Raw genomic sequence first — 27,387 nt, 5'->3', positions numbered from 1 at the left:
TTTTCTTTTTGGGATAAAGAGGATGAGGGGTGACTTGATAAAGGTGTGTAAGATGATAAGAGGCATAGACAGAATACAAGAGGGCATAATTTTAAAGTGACTGGAGGAAAATATGGAGGGGGGGGGGGGAGGTGAGAGGTAGCTTTTTTACCCTACACAACCTGCAATTATTTACTGCTTTAGATGCAAAAAACTGTGATGGTTGCACCACAGCCTGGTATGGAAACACCAATGCCCATGAACCAGAAAGCCTGCAAAGAGTAGTGTACATTACAGGAAAAACCCTCCCTACATTAAGCACATCTACAATGCTGCCACAAGAAAGCAACATCCAAGGACACTCAGCATCCAGGCCGTGCTTTATTCTCACTGCTGCAATCAGGAAGAAGGTACAGTAGCCTTGACTCCCACTCCACCAGATTCAGCAACAGTTATTACTCTTCAACCATCAGGATCCTGAACTATAGTGGATAACTTCACTCACCTCAACAGTGACTGATTCTGCAACCTACAGGCTCACTTTCAAGGACGCTACAACTCATGTTCTCAATATAATTCTATCTATCTATCTATCTATCTATCTATCTATTTATTTATTCTTCTATTTGCGCAGTTTGCCTTCTTTTGCAGATTTATTGTCGGTCTGTCTTTGTGTAGTTTTTCATTGACTCTTTTGTGTTTCTTTGTACCTACTGTTCATGCCCGCTCAGGGAAGTATATGGTGACATATACTCACTTTGATAATGAATCTACTTTGAACTGAACGAGCTTACTGACAGATGCGGACGGAGGAAATCCAAAGAGTGCATGTCTGTGCATCTGGGGTTGATATTTCACATTGTACAGGGCAAGATCAATGTGGCCAGATATCTAACTGGCTCTTTTATCTGTACTTTTAAAGCATGGAAAAGAATTTACAGAAATCAGACCCATTATTTTTCCACTGACAGAGATTTCAGGTGGTTTTGTTTAGGTAGTTGGTGGTGTTCTCTTAAATGTACCATGAACATAAATTGGCTGACTGCTCTCATTCAAAAATGATCATTTCAATAAACACAATGAACAACAGAGTCAGATCAGCTGAACTGAAATTCTGTACTTGTGGAAATGCTAATAACACAGCAGTGACACTCAATACCACTACTGCTGTTGGGTATTTGGCGAGAAGCATTCAGGCATGCTACACTTGAATTAATACACGACCAGCTATTTCATTATGTAAAGGTAGGTTTTAAAATTCACTGTGCAATGAATGAAGTAGATTTTGCAATCAGGAATTAACCCTTACTGTGTGGGAAGCAAGTGCTTAAATATCACGTAAGGCATGTCATGAACGAATAAATGTATGGTCAGTATTTATTGCAGTCCATGCATTGAATATATATTATTCAGATCAATACATGCACAGCTGAGCTAAAGAACAGATGGCATAGTTTAGTATTCTGGACCATATCCTCTGCACTGAAAAAAGGCACATGCTACAATTGACATTGTTTACTTGTCATTGCCTCTCTTAACAATTACACATAATCTGACCAACCTCTTGCACTCCACCATCTGCTTCATAGAACCAGCTCTTTATTCATAAGTTAGGGATAGCAGACAATCGTTATAAAGAGCTAGCCATTCTCAGCAGCCTATTAACATAACACTACGGTAGCAAAGAGCATTACATGCAGCATTATCACACTGATGTTTGAAAATTTGAAGAGAAACTTTTAACTTAGTGTTTACTATTTGTAAATAGTTTGATAATGCAAACTTTCACCCTTTAAATCTGTGATAAATTTAGTACTGCAGAATAGCTGTGGATTCCTGTGTGAAAGAAGTTCCTGATGGTCATACAATTTCACTTATACTTACTAGCAACAATGACCGTATCATGAACTAACAAGTTACAACAACCACCTCTGGTCAGGCTAACAGCAAATTTTACGTTTTCATACTTGAATATCAAGAGATATTTCAAAGGGTCAGAAAGAACATTCAAAAAATTTACAGTAATGATGAATATTTCACCACCTCTTGCGAGCATGATCATCAAATTTATGTATAAACTGAAAGACACAGTTAATATTTATACAAGGACACGGTTTCCTCCTTTTCAAGACCAATAATACTTTGTAATATTTACATAGCGCAGAATGAAATCTTGACTTTGCGTGGTATCTGGCCAGGAATTTCAATGTCCTTCACTAAGAGTGGCCTAGCTGGCAGATTTGGGCCATGAACAAACCAACATGATGCCTAACCCCATTTGACCTCATTCTCACAAACCTGCCTGCAACAGATGCACTTTTCCTTGAAGCCACTGCTCAGGCTTTGGGAAGCCTCAATTTCAAAGACAATACCTCATCTTGTTGCACGCCAGACTGGGCAGAGAAAGAATGGTCCTGGCAGCTCAAAAGTGGGCATCCATGAGGCTCAGCGGATCATCAGCAGCAGAACTGTACACCACTGCAGTCTATAAGCTTGTAGTTTTGCATCTCTCTCAATTTACCATTATTATCAAAGCACAGGGTCAACCCTGGCTCGCTAAGAGGTCATTCTGGGAGCAGCACCAGGCACATCCAAGAAAGGGCTGCCAACTTTGCAAACTGTATTACACATACTAAGTTGCAAAAACCGCATGCATTAGACAGAACCAAATGATCCCACAGACACAAGGATCAGATCGAAGCTCTGCTATCCTGCAAAATTAGTCTTCATTGGTGGTGAAAAATAAAGAGCAAGCAGGTGAGAAACTCTAAGAATATCCCCATCCTCAGCTGTGGTGGAACTTAGCACATGATTGCCAAAGACAAGGCTGAAGTAAACAGAAGTGTAATCAGTAAGGGCTGAGTGGATGTTCCACTCTTGTGTCCTCCCAGAATTCCCACCCTCACAGAGATAATCTAATTAGTTTCCCTGCCTGTGAAGTAAAGTGATAGCTGACAGTACAAGATACAGCAACACTTATGAGACCAGACAACATTCTGACCCACAGCACAAATGCAATTAGCTTATTGTTGGGAGAGAAAAACATTCAATTCTCTGTCTTGTTTGCATGAGTTTTCAGAGTGCATGAGTTTTCAGAGTGCATGAGATAAGATTTAAAGACACAATGTTGACTTTTTTTGTGTTTTAATGCCTTTCTGTTTCCAAACCACCTCATTAGCATTTGTAATATATCCTAAGGTGGAGCTTTGATATTGCTGAAGCAGTTGCAAGTTCTCCATATTTATTTACAAATTGAAAGGGATTCATTAGACATGCTGCTTGCTTACTGATATAGAAAGGCACAAAACAAGGTTACCAACAGCTAATTATTATACCATCTTGCTAACCTTCACATATATATTCCCTAATCACATAATTATAAGCACACGCACATCAGCAGTTTCAGAATATATTCTAACCCTTTATAGACCTACAAGAAACCACCACGTACTTATGTCACACACATAATTAGGTCATTACATCACATTTGACTTAATTGACATACAAATATAATCAAATTGCTGCACCTAATATTTACTTTTATTAATATAATTGAACCAGCTGTTCTTTGAAGAATCTACGAATGCTTAACTTGAATTTGACTAGGCCTCAGCAATGATACAGTTTTACACTTTCACACAATCACAACTTTCACTAATTTGGCTGTAATATTATGTCTTGATAATTTAATCTACTTGGAAAACCACATTATATCTGCTTTGGTCATTCTAATAAGTAATTTTGATAAATTACTAATGTTAGAATAGGCAACTTTACAAGACGATATCAAAAATAATACTAAATTAAATGAAAGGAATAATAAAAATGCCAGAAACAACTCCAGGTCTACATCATGGTTGCATTTTGAAACCAGTAGAGGACACAGAAATTAATGAAGAATAAGAAGATAGAAAATAAGAGTAAACTGTAATAATGTAAACACAACCTATTGGAGATTCAACTCGTGCATAAATAAAACTTTGAAGGGCAAATTTGTATCCCTTATAGATAGAAATTTAAGAGTGAGATGGGGATAAAAAAATAGTAGTGAAATTACACAAATAGTTATGTTTCTTTGCAGAGAAAACTGCCAGAAATATCAGAGAGCACAGGTCTTGCGAGAACAAATGTTTGTAAAAGTACTAGAGAAGATGGATAAACAACCTATCTGCAAAAGATAACAGATTGTGCAAATACAAAATAATAATAATAATAATGATAAATAAATATCAAGAATATGAAATGAGTGCTTGAAAGTGAGTCCATTGATAGTGGGAACAGTTCAGTGTTGCGCAGGGTGATGTTGAGTGAAGTTATCCCCTTTGGTTCAAGAGCCTGATGGTTGAGGGGTAATAACTGCTTATCTACCCGGTGCTGTGAGTCATCAGGCTCCTGTAGTTTCTTCCTGATGGTAGCAGTGAGAAGAGAGCATGGCCCAGATGGTGAGGATCCTAGATGTAGGACACTGTTTTCATGCAACAATGCTCCCTTGGAGATGTTCTCAATGGTGAGAAGGACTTTACCCGTGATGAACTAGGCAATATCCATTTCTTTGGGAAGAGTCTTCCATTCAAGGGCATTGGTGATTCCACAACATATCATGATGCAATCAATCAAAATACTGTGCACCACATATCTATAGAAGTTTGTCAAAGTTTCAGATGACATACCAAATCTTTGCAAACTTCTAAGAAAGCAGAGGTGCTGTATGGCATTTACGTGCTGGACCCAGGACAGATCCTCTGAAATGATGAAGCTCAGGATTTCAAAGTTGCTGACCCTTTCCACCTCTGATCCCCTGATGAGGACTGGCTCATGGGCCTTTGGTTTCCTCCTCCTGAAGTCAGTATTCAGCTCTTTGGTCTTGCTGCCATTAAGTGAGAGGTTGCTGTTGTGGCACCACTCATGATGGCTAAATCAAGTTGATCATAAGATTATGTTCTAATCTTGAACTTTCCAAGTTTAAATAAAAACCTAGAATATTTGCTTTGACCCATTTTGAAACATTGTTCTGAAATAGGCAATGTTCATCTTTCTGGAGTTACTTCAGTGCTGTGGTGGATCCTACATTCGATACATCAGCAACAAACAGATAATAAATAGTTTTAAAAAGAGATGTACATCAGTCAAGAAAGAAAATTAACATCTGTATTTATGTAACTGTCAAGAACCAAAGCTGCAAACCTGTGCTTGTTAAACATAATTTCTCAGCAATATTTGAACATTTATCAATGTGTTTATTACATTTTGGATGAGATATTAGTGAAAATACAGTCTGTGTTAACATCTTGCGTGTACATGGCATTTTCCCCAATTGCTTTTTAATACTGACTCTCTTACCTAAATCTGCTTTGTTGGAGTAAGTTTAAATAGACGTGGACTTTGCTTTGGTATGGGAGCATACAGGAGTACGATAGCATTTTGAGATATTGTTGTGCAGCGGTCACTTTACTGGATAAGCCGCCAGTCTGGACCATTGGTGAGCTCAAACCCCTTTGCAATAATAACCACAAAATTAAGGGGCTGCAAAAACCCAACTGGTTGACAAAGGAAGGAAATTGATGTGCAACTCTAGAAAACTAATGTGTTTGATTCTTAGTAGTGTTCTCATGGGCAAAAAATTGCAGGCATTTACAATGGCATCCACACTAATTAAAATAAAACTCAGTTACCACTGCACAGGTGGCCCTTGAAACTATTCTTCCACAGGAATACTGTGAAGTTCAAAATAGGAAGCTTGAATAACTTTGTATGTAAATTTGTCCTTTAGGTTTAGTAAACATACCAACTAAGCATGTTGTAAACCGAATGGGGGGGGGGGAGAAGAGGGAGTGGGAGGGACAGGGAGGGCGAGCGGGGGGTGCGGAGTGTGAGAGAAGGTCAAGGGGGAGTGGGAGATGAGAGAGAAAGAATGGGGAGGGGGAGAAAGGGACAAAGGAAGGGGGAAAGATGAGAGAGAGTTGGAATGAGGAGAGGGGAGGGAGGGCGTGAGGGGACAAGATAAGGGGAGAGGAAGAGGTGGAAGTGGGTAGAGAGGGAGAGAAGAGAGTGGCACAGGGAAGGGGACAGAGAAGGAGGAAGAGGGTGTTGAGGACAGAAGGGGATGGGGGTGAAGGGTGCTGTGGGAGGAAAAGATGGGGGAGGGAAGGGAAGAGAGAGATAAGAGGAGAGATTGGGGGAAGGGAGAATGGGGGAATTGGGAAGAGAGGAAGGGGACAGAAGGGGAGAGGGGACAGTGGGGAGAGGGAGGAGAGAGGTTTGAGTAAGGGGGAAAGTGGGGCACAATGGGCAGTGAGGGTAGGTGGAGAGGGGGTGAGAGGCGGAAAGCGGAAGGAGAGATGGAGTAATTTATATAAGGAGCAGAATTTGAGATTGCATTAATTTCAAAGGGGATTCTTGGCCTGTAGACTGGAAGGTAAATTAATGCCAGATTATTTTTTTCACTTTAATTTCTTGTATTATTTATAAATATTTTAGAGTATTTTAATTAACTTCTCTCTGTACTTATTTTTACGAGCTTTGTGTTTTCTCTATTTGATAACAGATTTACATGTCTCAGCATGTAAATTTTTTTTTGAAAGTTTAAAAAGTTACTTCTTTCGCAAGAAGCAAAGCTCGATCCCTAGATTTCCTTCTCTCAGGAGCCATGCCATGAAACTTGAGAGAACAGTGGAACTGGAAGATAGTATGTACGCATTTGGACTGGAAAATGCACAAATGGGGGGAGTGTGGGGGGGGTGGGTTGTTGTGAGACATAGAATATGCATCATGGCCTGCTATGGAAACACCAATGTCCTTGTTTGGAAATGGATACGGCCCAGTCCATCAAAGGGAAAGTCCTCCCCACCACTGAGCACATCCACTTGGAGTGGTGTCGCATGAAAGATGCCCCACCATCCAGATCATGCTCCCTTCTCGCTGCTGCCATCAGTAAAAAGGAACAGGAGCCGCAGGACTCACACCACCAGATTCAGGAACAGCTATTACCCCTCAACCATTTTGAACCAGAAGGGATACATCACTCAACTTCACTCACCCCATTACTGAACTGTTCCCACAATCTATGGGCACACTTTCAAGGACTCTTCATCTCAGGTTCTCAATATTTATTGCTTATTTAGTTATTTTTAATTATTTTTCGCTGCTCAAGCTAATAAAACCTGAGGTATGGGCACATCCAAGCATGCTGATTTCTCAATTGCTAGGTACTTTCGGATTATTCTAGTGGTATTTAGTATTGCGGCTTTCTGGAGATTCACATAAATATTGCTGTGTAGGCCTATTTGTTTAAAGCTATTGTGTAGTGTCTCTGGGATGGTTCCAATTGCAGATATTACTATTGGGACAATGTATACACTGTATGTGTTCCAAAATCTTTCAATTTCCTCTTTTAATGCAAAATATTTCTGGTGTTTTTCACTTACTATATGTTATGTGTGTTTGGAGTGGCTGAATCTATTAAGCAAATTGCTCTTGCTTGTATATCCTGTAATATTTTATCCAGATTGTCTGATCTGTAATAATGGATCGGTCATAATGTAATTTGTAGGATTCTGACTCTAAAACCTGATCAGGCTTGTATTTATAGTAAGGTATGGTGTCTTTTCTAAGTTTGTATTTTAAAGCAAGGTGTTGGTGAATGTCGTTCGCCATCCGATTGTGCCTGTATAATTAATCATATTCGGTTAAACTGCCGCAGGATCCTGTAATGTGTTGGATTGTTTCTGATTTCTCTTGATTTTTCTGCATTTATTCTCTTGAATTTGTTGGTGTTTTATTATGTATTTTGATATATTTTGGTGTTAACCTGGATCATCACGAGAAACCCATCTGTTTCTGGCAAGAAGTCTCCAACTCTGAGCCAGGCTTTCGAAGCTTCCTTGTCAACATCGAGTCTGGTCAGATCATGTGGATGCCTTCCATGGAGGGTCATGTCCCTCCATTGGTTAACATTTCCTTCTACAGTGATAATTTCTTCATTTTTCTGGGTTGTGCTCACATTTCAGTTTAGTGGTGTGTACGTCTCATCAGAATTGCATACGCTCATGTCAAGTGCTGAATCCCATTTTCATTTTTAAAAATATATATCCCTAGAAGTCTTATCTGACCATTGTGTAAATTTTTTAATGTCAGTTATTCCTCTTCCTCCTTCTGTCCTAGGTAGTGTTAATCTAAACGTGTTCGAGTGTCCACAGTGTTTTCTAAAATTTGTCATTTCAGTTCTTATTTTTCTTTGCAAAGTTTCTAGCTCAGTTTCAGACCTAGATATTATACCAAAAGAATACATTAATACCGTTATAGCAAAAGTGTTTATCACCCTTGTTATATTTTTGCAATTGAGCTCTGTTTGGCAGATTTTCTTAAACCTTGAAGTAAATTCTGACAGAAGGTTTTCCTTTATCACACTATGATCTGTTTTCTTTGCTGGCTGATATCCCAGATACTTGTATATTTCACATTCATCCATCAGTTGTATTGTATTCGGCTGCTCTGTTTTATATTTCACTAGCTCCATTGCACCTTTATGTTTAATGTTCTGCACTTATCTACTGCAAAGTTTATATCTACATGTTTAGAAAACAGTTCGACCATTTGAATTAATTGCTTTAGCTTTATTGATGAAAGAGTGTACAATTTCAAATTGTCCATGTATAATTTGTTTGCTTGTTTCTGACTTGATACTCAATTTTTGTCCGATTCTGTGATTCAGAGAGTGGGGGTTAAAGTTTGACAAAGCCACAGTGGACTTAGTGTCACGCTGGCAAATGCTTCCGTTTATTTGGACATTAGTGGTTGTTCTTTTTTTGTTAATAGATTGGTGTACTATAATCACCCAATGCTTCATCAGATTTCACAAGTATGGGATGTAGTTCATATATTAACCTGCAGTGTGGGACAGGATCAAATGCTTTTTGTAGTCAATATAACACATTATATTGTTTTCAGCTCACGCTGGTACAGGTAGAGCCAAGCATTTCTCAATTGCTAGGAACTGCTGGACTATTCTATTATTATTATTATTATTATTATTATCATCATCACTTTTTTTGTATTTTCACAGTTTGGGTTTTTTTGCACATTGGTCATTGCCTATCCTGTTGTTGGGTGTGGTCTTTCTATTGTATTTCTTGTATTTACTGTGATTGCCTGCAAGAAGGTGAATTTTATATTATCAAAGTATATACACCGATAATAAATTTACTTTGAACTTTGATTCTAGACAGCAGGTCCAATCCAGTAGGATCAGACTTGGAAATATGATCCCACAGTTGTTAGATGCGGATTCTTATCCATTCAACAGTAGTGTCAGCACACAGCTTTGTGGTTCACCTTCCATCAAGGGCAGGAGGGATGGGAAGTGAATGAAGCCACATATACATCCTGTTAGCAAATAAAATTCTAAACACACACAGGAAGTGTTAGAACACACATAGCAAGATCACTCCCCTCAAAACAAGAAAAATATAACAGGCTGACAAGGTAGAGTGAGACGAGGCATTTGCAGTTTACATTAGTTATGGAGACTTCTCTGTGGATTGTCACCTTGTCATGGTGGAGAAGCTTGTGTGGTCCTGAGATCTCGAGAGCAATGCCATCTGGAGCTATGCTCCTGGTATGGTCACACATGGTGGTAGAGTCGAGGGTGAGGTCCCTGACAAAGAACAATCCAACCAAGACCTCAACAGTGGAACAGGCGCACAAAGTTACTTTGAACTCAATGGCTGTGAAGGCAGATGAAGGCTGCAACAAATCCATCAGCTCCAATCATCATGGTTTCCATGCCATTGGAATCAGTTGGTTGATTTGTGAAGTATCATGTTTTCTTGGAGTGCAACATCAAGTACACGTTAAACAAATACATGCACAGGCGTCTTTGCTCTGTGAAAAAGGAATGAAGATCATCATCCTTGACCTCGACGAAAAGCCACAATGACAACGAGTTATGGAGAAGTTCGAGGTGTCTTAAAAATAACCTTAAAAATGATTAACTGTTACACTGTGTTCAAGAATGCCTACTGTGCTATTTCATGCCCATACTTTGGAAAGTTGATCGCCTGGCTGTACTTCTACTCCAAGTATAGGCAGAGACTGAAAACTGCAATACCAGTAATGATGACCAAAAAGGTCTGGACCAGGAACACACAGGACTGCTTTCAATCAGGTGGACTGGACTGTGTTCAGGGAGTCATCTTCAACACCGGATGAGTATGCCACAATTATCACCAACCAGTATAACCTGCAAAGATGAGTGTGTGCTTTCAAAGACTTGCTGTACATTCCCAAATCAGAAGCCATGGATGAACCAGAAGGTTCGGTGTCTGCTGAGGGCTAGATCTGTGGTAGACAAGTCCGGCGATCCAGGTCTGTAAATAAAGCCAGGCACGACTTGTGGAAGACCATTTCACGAGCCAAGAAACAATTCTGGGAGAGGTTGGAGGCAACACTGGATGCATGTCAATTCTGGCAGGGTTTGCAGTCCATTACTTCCTACAAGCGAAACCTAATAGCATGGATAGCAGCGAAGCTTCACTACCAGACGAGCTCAACACCTTTCATGCTTCCTTTGAAAGGGAGAATAAAACCACAGCTACGAGGATCCCTGCAGCACTCGAGGACCCCGGGATCTGTCTCAGAGGCCGACGTCAGGCTGTTTTTCCAAGAGGGTGAACTCTTGCAAGGCAGCAGGGCCAAATGGAGTACCTGGTAAGGGTCTGAAAACCCGTGCCAACCAACTGGTGGGAGTATTCAAAGACATCTTCAATCTTTCACTGCTATAGTGAAGTTCTCACCTGCTTCAAGAAGGCAACAATTATACCAGCGCTTAAGAGCAGGGTGAGCTGCCTCAATGACTACTGCCCAATAGCACTCACATCTACAGTGATGAAATGCTTTGAGCAGTTGGTTGTGACTAGACTGAACTCCTGCCTCAGCAATGACCTGGACACACTGCAGTTTGCCTATCACCACAATAGGTCTACAGCAGACACTCTCAGTGGCTCTCCATGCAGCCTTGGATCACCTGGACAATGTAAATACCTATGTCAAAGTGCTATTTATTGACTATAGCTCAGCATTTACCACCATCATTCCTACAGTCCTGATTGAAAAGCATACAAGAGCAAGGTACACCAATTAGCCCAGTGGTGTCACAGCGACAACCTTGTCCTCAATGCCAGCAAAACCAATCAGCTGATTGTGGATCTCAGGAAGGGCAAGACAAAGGAACACAAACCAATTCTCAGAGGGATCAGAAGTGGAGAGAGTGAGCAATTTCAAGTTCCTGGAAGGCAAGACAATAGCTATATTTCATTAGGAGCTTTGCGTCGACTTGGTCTGTCAACTAAAACACTCAAAAACATTTACAAATGTACCATGGAGAGCATTCTGACTGGCTGCATCACCGTCTGCTAATGGGGAGGGGGTGGGGGTTACTGCACGAGATTGAAATAAAATAAAATCAGTAAAATTAGTCAGCTCTATCATAGGTTCCTGCCTCCGCTGTATCCAAGACATCCTCCAGGAGCTGTGCCTTCCGAAGGCGGTGTCCATCACTAAGACCCCCCACTACCCAGATTATGCCTTCTTCACACTGTTACCATCAGGATGGAGGTACAGAAGTCTGAAGGCACACACTCGGTGATTCAGAAACAGCTTCTTCCCCTCTGCCATCCGATTTTTAAATGGATATTGAACCCATGAACACTACCTCACTACTTTTCAAATTTCTGGTATTTACACTATTTATTTTATATTAGCTATTTAATAGACATATATACTTAATGTAACTCAGGTTTTTTCCCCTCTATATTTATTTATCATGTATTTTATTGTATGGCTGCTGTAAAATTAACACGTTTCATGACGTATGCCAGTGAGCACCAGGTAAAAGAAATGGGTAGAGATTGACCTGTTCTCGCTCCAAATTAGTCTTGTTGGAATTTTTTAAAATCAGTAATGAGATCTCAACACTTACTGGAGGATCTGGAAAGCATGTTGTGCAGCAGCATGCCAGTTGCAAATGCAACATTCAAATAACAAGGGAATACCGCAGGCTATTCTCAAACCATAAATGGAGAAAATTTATGAATGAATTAACGTACCATGATGAATTCAAAGATAAATCTTCTTCAACTGAGAGGACTATTTTCAACTTGGCTTATCTGGTACAACACTCTTCAAAATCATAATATTGTATTAAGCCACATATACTGGAGCCAATAAATCTTGTCCACTTCTCAGTTTCATCTCTTTAATGCACTGCATCGTGCTTTCCAATGAAATATTACTCTAATATTTTATCTGGCATCCAGTACATGCAAATGATCCAACAATATCCAAATACTCAATGAAGGTTGGCAAATTAAAATGCTAGAAATATTCAGCAGGCCAGACAGCATCTGTTGAAAGGGAGAATGAGGAAATATTATCAACCTAAAACATTAGCCATTTATCTGTTGACGGCTGCTGAATGACCTGCTGAGTATTCCCTACATTTTATGATTTATTTCAAGTTCCTAGCATCTGCAGAGTTTTACTTTTCCATTGATTGCACTGCTAATTAACATGATTACCCAAGACCAATTTAAATTATTTCTAAATCTCTCCAATGATTTAAACAAAAATGTGCTGACCGACCAACATGATTTCCACCATTTACTATTTTTATTTCAGACAGTGAATAAAGTAGTCTGGACATTGACTTGGGCAATTTATTTGTAAAATCAGGTTGCCAGAATTTTGTACATCAGATGAGACCTCACCATTATGTCAGTACGGTGATTACTGAGCTCCAAATTTAATTTCATATTTTAGTGTAACCATGCAACCATATCTACAGCCTACCATTCATGGAGTTTAGATATTAATTAAGAGGTGCCAAGCTTCTAACTAAAAAAAAGCTACAGCAGTGAAGCAACTAGGCAAACACAAAGTGGCACAAGCACACAGCGTTACCACATAGTCCCCTGATAATCTACATGTACTGGTGTCAACTAATTACAGCCAGTGTTGCTTTAACAACCAAGTTGCAACATTTAAGCATCTTATTTCATGCAGGAATTCTAGTTGTCCTTGGTCTCTATTACTGATACAACATCCCTAATGTAGCCCTGTTACAGTGCATGTCTTTATTCACTATCAAGACTTGCTTAAAAGACACATTTGATTCAGACCATTTGGTATCTAGTCCATTCCTAAATTTAAGCATTATGTAGATCTAACTGCATTTAGTAAAAATCTACACATCTTTTCTTACTGCTGCCAATATTTTGATTGTACAGAAATGATATTCAGTTCCCCCATTGCAGATTCTCATACCCAATTTGATCATGTGGATGGATTCTCGCTACATAAATCTTATGATTACTGTATAATTGGACAGTTCTTGGACTGTTTCTACAAGTATGCCAGCTGTGATATTCTCTCTGCTATTTCCTTAGTGATGATGGGATGTGGGATGTGGGATGTGGGGTCCACTGGAAAGACCATCACTTGTTGCCCATCTCTGAAACTTTGAGGTCACGTGGGTGGTATGGAATCCCTAACTATGGGTAACCCCATTTCACAGCCATCCTGATAACTGAAATTCACCCCTACAGAATTCACAAATCACAAACCAAAAATTTAAGATACGGAATAAAGCTTTTTCTCTTTGAATTTATTTTTATAAAATGTAAATAAACATTTATTCCTAACTTTTATGTCACATTGCATGTGTGGATGATGTGGCTTTATATTTTGAAAAATCATGACACAGGCTATTTTCTAAGGACACAAAACTCCATCATGTTGGTGGGGGTGGTCAGCTACAGGCTAGGTAAGGGCAGCAGCTTTCCTTCTCTTTAGGATACAAGTGAATCAGATGTGTTGGTAACAGTAATCCAATAGTTTAATCATTAACATTATGAAGCTAGCTTAAGGGGGGAGGGGGAAAGAGTATGGTAGTATAGAGATTAGCATAACGCTGTACAACATCAACTGAAAGATCACAATTTAAATTCCTGCTGCTGCCTGTTAGGAGTCTGTACATTCTCCCTGTGACCATGTGGTATTTTCCTCTGGGTACTCTGGTTTCCTCCCACACTCCAAGCACATAGGGGTTAGGGTTAGTAAGTTGTGGGCATACTATGTTGGCACCAGAAAGATGTTAACGCTTGTGGACCATCCCCAGCACATCATGGACTGTGTTGGTCGTTGATGCAAACAATGCATTTCACTGCATGTTCAATGTACATGTGACAAATAAGGCCAATCTTTAATCTCTTCCAGATGTATTTATTTGAATTTAAATTCCCCAGCTCCCGTGGTGGCACTTAAACCCCCATGTTGCAATCAACATTGCTGAATTCAGTGGCTAGTTCAATAGGTTATCCATTACGCAAGAAATCTTTTTGCAACATTCAGCGAGGTTAATGTTTATTTTCCTTTATTTATTTCCCATTTCCATGTGACATAGGTGGCCTATTGACCTGTCAAATCTATGCTTGCTCACAAGCAATCTCATTTCCTTTTTAATTAACACTGCAACCTTTACTCCTTACGTTCCCATGAAATTTTACCACATGACTTTACCACAGGGGTAATTTAGGATGGCCAATTAACATAGTAATATCACTTACTTGGAGTTTGGGAAGTGACTACACCACTAGAAGGAAGTTCATGTGGTCACAAGGAGAAAGTGCAAACTGCACTGGAGGTACAAGTTCTGTCACTGTGTTACACTCCATTCCCCCTTTAGTTTATTGCATTCAATCTCTGAAATTCACTTACAAATTGTGGGCTTGCTTACAATTTTAATTCTTCTCCAGGTGGCCTTGTGAAGCCTGGAATCCAGTAGCTAATTTATGACCCAATCAGGGCATATCAGCTAAGTACTACATGCTGCACCAATCTGTTTTACTTCATAGAACATTTTCTTGTTCCAAAAGAAGTGATCAGTGTCATCATTTACAAAGTTTGGAACACGATACAATACTATATTTGATGCAGATGTTCATTTATCCTCAACAAATACAGTGCTTTTGAAGGGACTCGGAATATAATGTTAAATAAAATTTGGACGGTCACCCTTTGAATGTGAGGCATATTACCAATTTCTGCCAAAACACAGTAGATTCTAAATTAGAAATGTGAGTCTGATAAATTATTTCTTACTTCTGAATCTCAGTCCATTCAGGAAATGGAATGACCTTTGAACATACAAAAGGCATGTTCACAAATAAATTCTGGGCTGAAAATGTAGCTGCAGCACAAATAGGAATTTCAGACATCCCACCTCAATATCATCCCCAGAAGGATTGTGTTCTGGCTGCCGTCCATCGGACTTTGGTGCTGTGCCAGTAACTTCCTCCAGTGAATCCTGAAATTCTGGCGCCGTTCTTCGTCCATATCGTTTTCCATCCTTGACATACTTTGGCTGTACCTCGGTGGAATCTGCAAGCACACAATACAGCTTCATCATCCCAAACCAAATCTTATTATTACAAGTTTTCACTAAAGTCCATGCTTATCCAGATCAACCTCTATTCTGGCCTGAAAGCTATTAATATTCCGTGCAACTACAACAGTTGGACAGAGCTGAATTCTATTCGAAATGCAAGTAAAAACTTTGCAGAGATAATGGATTGTAATTATAAAGACTTGAATATGGTGAGAAGGGAAACCATCTCCATCCAGCCTTGATGGGCCTTAAATCAAATAATATGATTGAAAATGCAAATATTGCTAATTGTATGATCTGCACCTCCAGACTTTACCTCAAAGTAACCAGCCTTTTGGGCTATCCACAATATAGTGAATGTTCCATAGAAATGCCCATTCTTCGAGTAAAATCTGTATCAGAAACAAAAGCCTACAACTTGGCATTTTATTGGCTAGATGTTCAGCTGAAGGCACAGTTTATTCATGCGAGTTTGCAGACCATCATCTAAAACTAGAGCAGCTACATTATATACCGGAAAGATTGATTGTCGAATACAAGCAATACTGTTATTTCCACTTTATTACTGAGAGTCACAGAACAGCACAGCACAGAATCAGATCCTTCAACCCATTTAGACTGTGCCAAACTATTATCCTGACTACTCCCTGCACCTGGACCACACCCCTCCATACCCTTACCATTCATGTACCTATTGAAATTTCTCTTAAGTTGAAATCAAATCCACATCCATTGATTTTGCTGCCAGCTTATTCCACACACTCACCACCCTCTGAGGGAAGAAATACCACCTCTTATTCCCCTTAAACATTTCACCTTTCACCCTTAACCCATGACCTCCAGTTCTAATTTCACCCAACCTCAATGGAAAAAGCCTGCTTGCATTTACCCAATCTATACCCTTCATAATTTTATACATCTCAATCAAATATAACTTCATCCTCTTTTGCTCCAGGGAATAAAGTTGTGACCTACTCAGCCATTCCCTATAACTCAGATCCTCAAGCCCTGGCAACATTCTTGTAAATTTTCTCTGCACTCTTTCAATCTTAGAGTGTTGACCTTATCTGCACATAATACTCCAAATTAGGCCTTGCCAATGTCTTGGCAATGTCGTACCAATCTTGGCATTATCTGCAAATTTGCTGATCTAATTTATCACATTATCATTCGGATTGTAGATGTCGATGACAAACAACAACGGACCCAGCACCAATTCCTATGGCACTCCACTAGTCACAGGTCTTCAGTCAGAGAGCAATCATTTAAGGATAGCGAATGTTATTTTATTGTTTAAGAAAGGCTCCACTCTCTGGCTTCTCCTGTGAAGCCAATGTATCATCCAATTTACTATGTCATCTTGAATACCAAGTGACCAAATTTTCTTGACCAACCTCCCATGCAGAACCTTGTTGAAGGCCTTGCTAAAGTTGATATAAACAATATTCCTGGTAGCTTCCTCGAAAAATAAAAGATTGGTTATACACGACCTACCAGACCCAAAGCCATGCTGACTATCCCTAATCAAACTCTTTCTATCCAAATACTTACATATCTAGTCCCTTAAAATGCCTTCCAATAACTTACCTACTTTTTAGAAACTTTCTTAAACAACAAAATGATTTTAGCTGTCCTTCAAACCTCAGCATTTCACCGATGCCCAAGGGCTTTTTAAAATATCTCTGCTAGAACCTGTAATTTCTTCACTAGGTTCTGATAGGATCTGAGGAAACACCTTGTCAGGCTCTGGGGATTTATCCGCCCTAATTTGCCTCAAGACAGCAAATAAACTCTCCTCTGCAATCTGTAAATGGTGTACGACCTCACTGCTCCTTTGCCTCACTTCTATAGGCTGTCTGTCTCTCAAGTACATAAATACAGATGTAAAAAATATCCATTTCAGATCTCTCCCCTTTCTCTATTGGCTCCATGCACAGATAATCACTGGCCTATTTCTTTTAGATCTCTGATCTAAATATAGATGGTGCAGAGAACTCACTTTGCGTGACCAATCTATTGTTAGTTTCAATTATACAGGGAATCGAGAGCTTCTGTCACATGGAGCATTGGTGAGACTGCATTTGGAGTAGTGTACACAGGATTGCTCTCTTAGTTAAGAGAGGATGTTAATATATTGTAAACAGTTCTGAGGACGTTAACAGATATAGACAGGTTGTCGTTTGAGGAAAGGTGAGACAGGTTTAGCTTCTTTCTGCTGAGGTTTAGAAAAGTGAAAGAGAGACTTGATTAAACAAGCAATAAATTCTGAGAGGTCTAGAAGTATGTGGATGAACCTGGAACAAGATGTCAACATTTAAAAATAAGGGTCATCTATTTAATACAAGATGAAGACTTTGGAACTCTCTTCCTCAGAGTGACAAATGTGTCTTGAAATGTTGAAAGACAAGTAGATCATTCCTGATAAGAGAGTGAAAGGTGAGAATGTGTCCATGTGAATGTAGGGTCGAGGTTACATTCAGGTGAGTTTAAAATGCAAGAGTGGGGAAGGGGTTATGGTAACCATGACAAATGTATGTAACGTTGAATCTTTTACTCCATTTCCTGGCCGGTTGCAATCCAGGTTAAGAGATCAGTGGCTGTCAAGAAGGAAAACTCTCACTGGAAAGCTACTGTCAGTTGTGGGAGAAGAGGTTGAGACAGTCAGGATGGGGATGGTGTTTGATCATTCAAAGAAAGATTGATGGGAGAGTGGGTATATGAGGCTGTCCACGTGCCCCACAAGCAGTACTAGGTAGTTAAATAGCCTTCTATTGAAACATAGAGGCTCGTGTCTCTACAGTTGCCAGCTTACCCCAAGCACGGGGAAAACAAGGCTGTAGCTTACCCTAAACCTTGGGCATTAATGGACAGTCAAAGTATAACCCGCTCCGCCATCTCTACAACCAATGCTTGGGAATACTCTCTTTGTTAAACGTATTATGTAAATACAAGCAACTTAAAACTGAGGGGAATAAAAAGAGCACCTGAAGTGCCATGCTCTCCAGTCCAAGCCTACAAACAGTCACAATTCTTAAGAAAGTAGAACTGTGGTGCAATAGTTAGTCCTGCTGCCTCACGCTCCGGGGACCTGGTGTGCACCCGGACCTCGGGAACTTTCGATCACCGTGGCATCTGCACCTTCTCCCTGGGACCACCCGGGTTCTGCTAGGTGCATCTCTCACATCCCAAAGATGAGATGGTGGTCAAATGCTGCTGTAAATTAGTCAAAGTTCAAACAAATTTATTATTAAAGTACATACATGTTACCACATACAACCTGAGATTCATTTTCTTGTGGGCATACTCATTAAATCCATAATAAAGTAATAACCACAGTAGAATCAATACAAGACCACACCAACTTGGGCGTTCAACCAGTGTTCAATAGATAAACAGTTCAAATACAAAATAATAAATACTGAGAACATGAGATGAAGAGTTCTTGAAAGCGAGTCCATGAAAGTGAGTCCATGGGTTGTGGAAGCATTTCAATGATGGGGCAAGTGAAGTTGAGTGAAGTTATCCCTTTTGGTTCAGGAGTCTGATGGTTGAGGGGTAATAATGTTCCTGAACCTGGTGGCAGGAATCCTAAGGCTCCTATACTTTCTCACTGAGAAGAGAGCATGGCCTGAGTGGTGGGGGTCCCTGTTGATGGTTGTTGCTTTCCTGCAACAATGTTTCATGTAGATGTGCTCAATGGTGCTCATGACAGACTGGACCGTATGCACTACTTTTTGTAGGATTTTTCGTTCAAGAGTTTGATAAGATAATGTCGATGTACCTTTGGGTGACTAACTTACAGCGGCAGAGGAGAGAACAGGACCCTGACGACTATGTGTGCAGGAAGTGTGTCCAACTGCAGTTTCTGGCAGACTGCACTGAGCGTCTGGAGCTGCCATTGGATTCATACTGGAGCATCCACGATGCTGAGAAAGTCGTGAATAGCACGTTCAGTGAGTTGGCCACACCGCAGGTAAAGGCTACACAGGCAGAAAGGGAAGGGGTGGCCACTAGACAGTGTAGCAGTAGGCAGGTAGTGCAGGAGTCCCCTGAGGTCATCTCCCTCCTAAACAGATATACTGTTTTGGATACTGTTGGGGGAGATGTCTCATCAGGGGAAGGCAGCAGCAGCAGAGTTCATTGCACCATGGGTGGCTCTGCAGCACAGGAGGGAAGGAAAAGGAGTGGGAGAGCTATCGTGATAGGGGATTCGATTGTAAGGGGAATAAATAGGTGTTTCTGCGGCCACAAACGAGACTCCAGGATGGTATGTTGCCTCCTGTGCAAGGGTCAAGGATGTCTCTGAGCGGCTGCAGGACATTCTGGAATGGGAGGGTGAACAGCCAGTGGTCGTGGTGCACATAGGTACCAACGATATAGGTAAAAATGGGATGAGGTCCTCCAAGGTGAATTTAGGGAGTTAGGAGATAAACTAAAAAGTAGGACCACAAAGGTAATAATCTCTGGATTACTACCAGTGCCATGTGCTAGTCAGAGTAGAAATAGGAGGATATTTCAGATGAATATGTGGCTTGAAAAATGGTGCAAGGGGGAGGGATTCAAATTTCTGGGGCATTGGAACCAGTTCTGGGGGAGGTGGGACCGGTATAAACAGGACGGTGTGCACCTGGGCTGGACTGGAACAATGTCCTAGGGGGAGCGTTTGCTACTGCTGTTCAGGGGGATTTAAACTAATGTGGCAGGGGGATGGGAATAAGTGCAGAGAGACAAAGGGGTGTAAAATTAGGGTAGAAGCAAAAAGTAGTAAAGTGAAAAGTAAAAGTGGCAGACAGGCAAATCCAGGGCAAAAAGCAAAAAGGGCCACTTTTCAACATAATTGTATAAGGACTAAGAGTGTTGTAAAAACAAGCCTGAAGGCTTTGTGTGTCAATGCGAGGAGCATTCGTAACAAGGTGGATGAATTGAATGTGCAGATAGTTATTAATGAATATGATATAGTTGGGATCATAGAGACATGGCTCCAGGGTGACCAAGGATGGGAGCTCAACATCCAGGGATATTCAATATTCAGGAGGGATAGACAGGAAAGAAAAGGAGGTGGGGTAGCATTGCTGGTTAGAGAGGAGATTAACGCAATAGAAAGGAAGGACATTAGCCTGGAGGATGTGGAATTAATATGGGTAGAGCTGCATAACACTAAGGGGCAGAAAACGCTGGTGGGAGTTGTGTACAGGCCATCTAACAGTAGTAGTGAGGTTGGGGATGGCATTAAACAAGAAATTAGAAATGTGTGCAATAAAGGAACAGTAGTTATAATGGGTGACTTCAATCTACATATAGATTGGGTGAACCAAATTGGTAAGGGTGCTGAGGAAGAGGATTTCTTGGAATGTATGCGTGATGGTTTTCTGAACCAACATGTCGAGGAACCAACTAGAGAGCAGGCCATTCTAGATTGGGTATTGAGCAATGAGGAAGGGTTAGTTAGCAATCTTGTCGTGCGAGGCCCCTTGGGTAAGAGTGACCATAATATGGTGGAATTCTTCATTAAGATGGAGAGTGACATAACTAATTCAGAAACAAAGGTTCTGAACTTAAAGAAGGGTAACTTTGAAGGTATGAGACGTGAATTAGTTAAAATAGACTGGCAAATGATACTTAAAGGGTTGACGGTGGATATGCAATGGCAAGCATTTAAAGATTGCCATTGTTCATCCCAATTTGGCAAAAGAATAAACCAGGGAAGGTAGTGCACCCGTGGCTGATAAGGGAAATTAGGGATAGTATCAAGTTCAAAGAAGAAACATATAAATTAGCAAAAAGAAAAAGCAGCACACCTGAGGACTGGGAGAAATTCAGAGGCCAGCAGAGGAGGACAAAGGGTTAATTAGGAAAGGGAAAAAAGATTATGAGAGAAAGCTGGCAGGGAACATAAAACTGACTGTAAAAGCTTTTATAGATACGTGAAAAGAAAAAGATTGGTCAAGACAAATGTCGGTCCTTTACAGTCAGAAACAGGTGAATTGATCATAGGGAACAAAGACATGGCAGACCAATTGAATAACTACTTTGGTTCCGTCTTCACTAAGGAAGACATAAATAACCTTCCGGAAATAGTAGGGGACCGAGGGTCTAGTGAGATGGAGGAACTGAGGGAAATACATATTAGTAGGGAAGTGGTGTTAGGTAAATTGAAGGGATTAAAGGCAGATAAATCCCCAGGGCCAGATGGTCTGCATCCCAGAATGCTTAAGGAAGTAGCCCAAGAAGTAGTGGATGCATTAGTGATAATTTTTCAAAACTCCTTAGATTCTGGATTAGTTCCTGAGGATTGGAGGGTGGCTAATGTAACCCCACTTTTTAATAAAGGAGGAGAGAAAAACCGGGGAATTAATAGACCGGTTAGTCTGACATCGGTGGTGGGGAAAATGCTAGAGTTGGTTATCAAAGATGTGATAACAGTACATTTGGAAAGAGGTGAAATCATCGGACAAAGTCAGCATGGATTTGTGAAAGGAAAATCATGTCTGATGAACCTTATAGAATTTTTTGAAGATGTAACTAATAGAGTGGATAGGGGACAGCAGTGGATGTGGTATATTTAGATTTTCAAAAGGCTTTTGACAAGGTCCCACACAGGAGATTAGTGTACAAACTTAAAGCACACGGTATTGGGGGTATGGTATTGATGTGGATAGAGAATTGGTTGGCAGATAGGAAGCAAAGAGTGGGAGTAAACGGGACCTTTTCAGAATGGCAGGCAGTGACTAGTGGGGCACCGCAAGGCTCAGTGCTGGGACCCCAGTTGTTTACAATATATATTAATGATTTAGACAAGGGAATTAAATGCAGCATCTCCAAGTTTGCGGATGACACCAAGCTGGGCGGTGGTGTTAGCTGAGAGGAGGATGCTAAGAGGATGCAGGGTGACTTGGATAGGTTAGGTGAGTGGGCAAATTCATGGCAGATGCAATTAAATGTGGATAAATGTGAGGTTATCCACTTTGGTTGCAAGAACAGGAAAACAGATTATTATCTGGCCGATTAGGAAAAGGGGAGATGCAACGAGACCTGGGTGACATTGTACACCAGTCATTGAAGGTGGGCATGCAGGTACAGCAGGCGGTGAAAAAGGCAAGTGGTATGTTGGCATTCATAGCAAAAGGATTTGAGTACAGGAGCAGGGAGGTTCTACTGCAATTGTACAAGGCCTTGGTGAGACCGCACCTAGAATATTGTGTGCAGTTTTGGTCCCCTAATTGGAAGAAAGACTTTCCTGCCATGGAGGGATTACAAAGAAGGTTCACCAGATTGGTTCCTGGGATGGCAGGACTTTCATATGAAGAAAGACTGGATCAACTAGGCTTATACTCACTGGAATTTAGAAGACTGAGGGGGGATCTTATTGAAAAGTATAAAATTCTAAAGGGATTGGACAGGCTAGATGCAGGAAGATTGTTTCCAATGTTGGGGAAGTCCAGAATGAGGGGTCACAGTTTAAGGATAAAGGGGAAGCCTTTTAGGAAAAACTTCTTCACACAGAGAGTGGTGAATCTGTGGAATTCTCTGCCACAGGAAACAGTAGAGGCCTGTTCATTGGCTATATTTAAGAGGAAGTTAGATATGGACCTTGTGGCTAAAGGGATCAGGGGGTATGGAGAGAAAGCAGGTACAGGGTTCTGAGTTGGATGATCAGCCATGATCATACCGAATGGCGGTGCAGGCTCAAAGGGCCGAATGGCCTACTCCTGCACTTTTTTTCTATGTTTCTCTGCTCAGATGGGAGTCCGCTTGGGCTCGGGGCAAATGATCTTCTTCTGTGTTGCCCCAAGTAAGAACTAGCATCTTCGTGGTGTGCAATAGTGCTTTGGTATGGCTTACCTGCTGGCTTGATTGTTTAAGGGAGAAACATAGCTCTGGTCGGACAATTGATTCCCAGTAAACATTTCTGATGGACATAATGTGTGGAGATATAAGTGGAATGGGTGCAATATCATAAACTGTCTCATACTAATACTTATTAAAAAATGTTTCATGGAAGACATGATTGCACACAGGAAGGAAGATGATATGATCTAACATGCTACAAAACTGTAGCTTCCTGAAAAAAGAGGAAGAGGGAGGAAAACATTTATGGCTTGCATAAACATCGATGAGGTATAAATAAAATACTGAAATACTGCAAGTAAAATGAAGTTACTTCTGTAAACACAAAAGATTCTGCAGATGTTGGAAATCCAGCAACACAGAGAAAATGCTGGAAGCAGTCAGCAGGTATGGGGGGAATAAAGCGTCAACATTTTGGGCTAAGGCTCTTCATTGGAAAAGGATGGGGAAGAAATCAGAATAAGATGGGGGGGGAGGGAAGGAATACAAGTGGCAGGAGATGTGTGAAACCAGGTGAGGGGGAAGGTGGGTGGGTGAAGGAGGGGACACAGAGAAAGTAGCCAAAAGGTGATAGATAGAACAGGCTGAAGGAGGAATCTGACAGGAGAGGAGAGTGGACCATGGGAGAAAGCGAAGGATGAGCACCAGATGAAAGTGATGGGTAGGTAATTAGAAAAGCGGAACCACAATGGGAATGGAAAAACTGAGAGGGGGAGAGGGGAGAAATTATTGGAAGTTCCAGAAAATGATATTCATATCTTCAGGGTTGAGGCTACCCAGAAGGAATGCGAAGTGCTGTTCCTCCAAGTTCCGAGAGACCTCATCATGGCAGGAAGGGGGAGGCAATGTACCAGCATGTCAGAATCGGAACGGGACTAGCGGGAAAACTTGCCTGTTGTGGTGGACTGAGTGAACGTGCTTGACAAAGTGGTCCACTAATCTACATTGGATCTCACTATTGATTTTACATAAGCCAACATAAATGAAATTAGAATGGGACAATTAATAAAAAAAATGCCAAAATATTAGTGACCTTTCATACATTTCAATTGCAGTTAAGTCTGACATCAGTTTCAGAACACCTTCTTAGATCTAAAGTGTGTTACGCGTGTGCCCAACTCTGAGGGGCCGAGGGGTGCAGAGTGGCCCCCTCCTTTTTGAGAATCGCAGGATCACTATTGATTCGGGTCAGGAGACCCAGGAAATGAGAGAAAGACATACAGAATCCACAAAGCGGTTTGGAATGTCCTGGCCCTCAGCGATACAAAGCCACAGGAAACGGCCATTGTCTTGTGGAGACGGAATTGTGTATTGAGTACTGTGCTTCGTGGAAGCCCTCAGGCAACGTGGGCTGGTTGGGGGATGGCATCATTCCACCCTGATTGACATCTGAGACCCCGTGAGTGGGGATAAAAGAGGGTCTGGGGAACGGCCCCTGAAGATGCACCAGAAGAAACGCTAGAAATCCCGTAATAGTGACAGCCGGTGGAAAGCCCACGTGCGTCCTTTTCCATTTGCCTCGGAATTGGTGGGTCTTGCCACAGAAGCACGGCTTTAGCTAAAACAAAGGAGAAATCAGCCCCAACGACTCTCAAAGGATTGACATCATAAAAGGAATGGGCAAGTTTTAAACTCTCTCTCTTGACTCCAACCAAAGGCTGCAGCCTGCATGAACTTGAGTGACTTTTATATTTCCATCGGACAATACATTATCCCCTAGACAACGATAGAGCTATTTCTTATTGATTATTATTATACCCGCGCTTTTAGATTTAGTATTGATGATGTATATTATCTGTATGTTTGCATTGATATTATTTTTGTGTATTTTTAATCAATAAATACTGTTAAAAATAGTACCATCAGACTTCAACAGACCTCTCTATCTTTGCTGGTAAGTGACTCAGTTACGGGGTACGTAACAACTTGGGGTTCTCGTCTTGGGATTTTACACCAAATTGGGAGGCCAGTGAATCGGGCTTGTAAGTCCAAACTTGGATCTGGTTACGCGGGTAGCCAGACGGGAAACCAGCAAAGATGGACGTGGATGAATTTATAGAAAACCCAACTCTGGAGGCGCTAGAAGCGGCCACCAAATTGGACTTGATAAATATGGCGAAGGGGCTAAACCTCGCAGAGGTGAGGTTGTCAATGAAAAAGCGGGAGGTGTGAAGGGCCATAACTCAGTATTATATTGAGAAGAATGTGTTTGCAGCTGAGGTATTGGAAAATATCCCTGAAAAGGTACCAGCTAGTGGGACGGCTCAGTTAGAGTTGGAGAAATTAAGGTTGGAACATGAAATTAAGTTAAAGCAGCTGGAAGCGGCTGAGAAAGAAAAGGAAAGAGCCGACAGAGAGAAAGAAAGGGCTGAGAAAGGAAAGGGCCGACAAGCAAAGGGAGCATGCGCTCCAGCTAAAGGAGTTAGAGGTGAAACGGGAGCATGAGCTCCAGCTAAAGGAGTTAGAGGTGAAAAGGGAGCAGGACAGGGCTGAGAAACAGAGAGCATGAAATTCAGTTAAAACAGCTGGAAGCAGCTGAAAAAGAGAGGGAAAGAGCTGAGACGGAAAGGGAGGCAGAGATACCGAGGCAACATGACTTGGAGATGGAGAAGTTAAGGCAAGAGTGAAGAGATCAAGGGTCAGACCGAGAGGAGCGGTTTAATGTTAGTCGGGAGTTGAGGTTAATACCTCCGTTCGAGGAGACGGATGTTGATAGTTATTTCTTGCTTTTTGAAAAGGTGGCAGTGAATCAGAAGTGGCCCAGAGATCAGTGGGTGGTGTTGTTACAAAGTGTGTTAAAAGGGAAGGCACAACAAGCATATGCGGCGTTGTCCATGGAGGAGGAAGAGGCGGAGAGTTATGACAAAGTAAAGGTGGCCATTCTCCGGACTTATGAATTGGTACCTGAAGCGTATAGACAAAAGTTCAGAAATTTAAAGAAAGGGTGGAATCAGACATATACCAAGTTTGCCTATGAGAAGGGTGTGCTCTTGGACCGTTGGTGTACAGCAGAAATAGTGGAAGAGGATTTTTGGCGTCTCAGGGAGTTAATTCTGATTGAGGAATTTAAAGGTTGTGTTTCGGAGGATATCCGGATGTATTTGAATGAGAAGCCGAATAAGTCCATCTCTGAATTTGCTAGGTTCGCAGATGAATATGCCCTAACCCACAAGACAAAGTTTTCCTCAAATAAAAGTTACCCGAGAGACCGTGGGAACGGTAGAGAAAGCCCGCCGGCTAAGGGAGAAACTCAGCCGAGAGCTAGCGGTAAAATTGAGGAGGAGAGGCCAGAATCCAGGAGATTTCCTGGCTTGACCTGTTTTAATTGTGGAAAGGTGGGGCATATTGCATCTAAGTGCCCCGCTCCGAGGAAGGAGACAGGAAAAGGGAAAGCAGCAGTCCCTATAGGCTGTATTGCATCGATCAGAAAATCGTCGAGAGAGCCCCCGGTAGATGGAGTACAGGAGGGGCATGAGACGTTTCGTTCAGAAGGAACCGTGTCTGTGAGGGAGGGAGACACACCAGTTCCAGTAGGGATCTAGAGAGACACGGGGGCTGAGCTGTCATTGATTAGCAGTAAGGTGCTAGATTTTGGTCCTCAGACGGGAGAGGTAGCCTTGAGAGGAATAGGAAAAGGGACTGTAGTGGTGTCCTTGCATAGGGTCATTCTGAATTGTGAGCTGGTATCTGGACCAGCGGAATTGGGGGTATTGTCGGAATTACCGGGGGAAGGCGTGGACGTCCTTCTTGGTAACGACTTAGCGGGTGGTAAAATGGGTGAAGCCGTGAAGCTGACAAACAAGCCTGTGAGGGTTGAGGCCCCGCCCCTAGATTCCAAGATCTATCCTGCATGCGCAGTCACTCGCAGCCTGTCGAGAAAGGCAGCTGAGGCAGAGAGCAGTTTAAATCAGGCCAGTATCAATTTGGCCGAGACGTTTTTACCGACCCTGTACCAACAAGGGTTAGAGGGGGGTAAAACGGAGAGTACGGAGGAAAAAGAGAGTAAAAGGGAGGAGGTAGACCTACCCTTAGCAAGAAGAGAGTTTGTACAAGAACAGGAATGTGATGAGGAGCTGGTAGCATTGAGAGTCAGTTCTTTCTGAGACCGAGATTGAGACAGA

At 41.5% G+C, this 27,387-nt stretch overlaps 1 protein-coding gene across 4 annotated transcripts in view; it reads right to left on the bottom strand.

Annotated features, from left to right (window-relative positions):
* The window catches only part of nin (ninein (GSK3B interacting protein)), a 149,918-nt gene that overhangs the window by 70,389 nt on the left and 52,142 nt on the right, over window positions 1–27,387 (bottom strand). For all 4 annotated transcript variants that reach the window (XR_009509322.1, XR_009509323.1, XM_059958089.1 and 1 more), the window contains exon 4: window positions 15,254–15,411. Coding sequence is in view for 2 of the 4 variants with exons in the window: in XM_059958089.1 (XP_059814072.1) it covers window positions 15,254–15,411 (158 nt within the window). In the remaining 2 variants the exon portion in view is untranslated. The remainder of the gene's footprint in view (window positions 1–15,253; window positions 15,412–27,387) is intronic.

Source organism: Hypanus sabinus, chromosome 2 (assembly GCF_030144855.1).
Source record: "Hypanus sabinus isolate sHypSab1 chromosome 2, sHypSab1.hap1, whole genome shotgun sequence".
Lineage (NCBI taxonomy): Eukaryota > Metazoa > Chordata > Chondrichthyes > Myliobatiformes > Dasyatidae > Hypanus > Hypanus sabinus.
The sequence above is the reverse complement of the archived record's forward strand: the minus strand, read 5'-3'. Positions and strand labels throughout refer to the sequence as shown.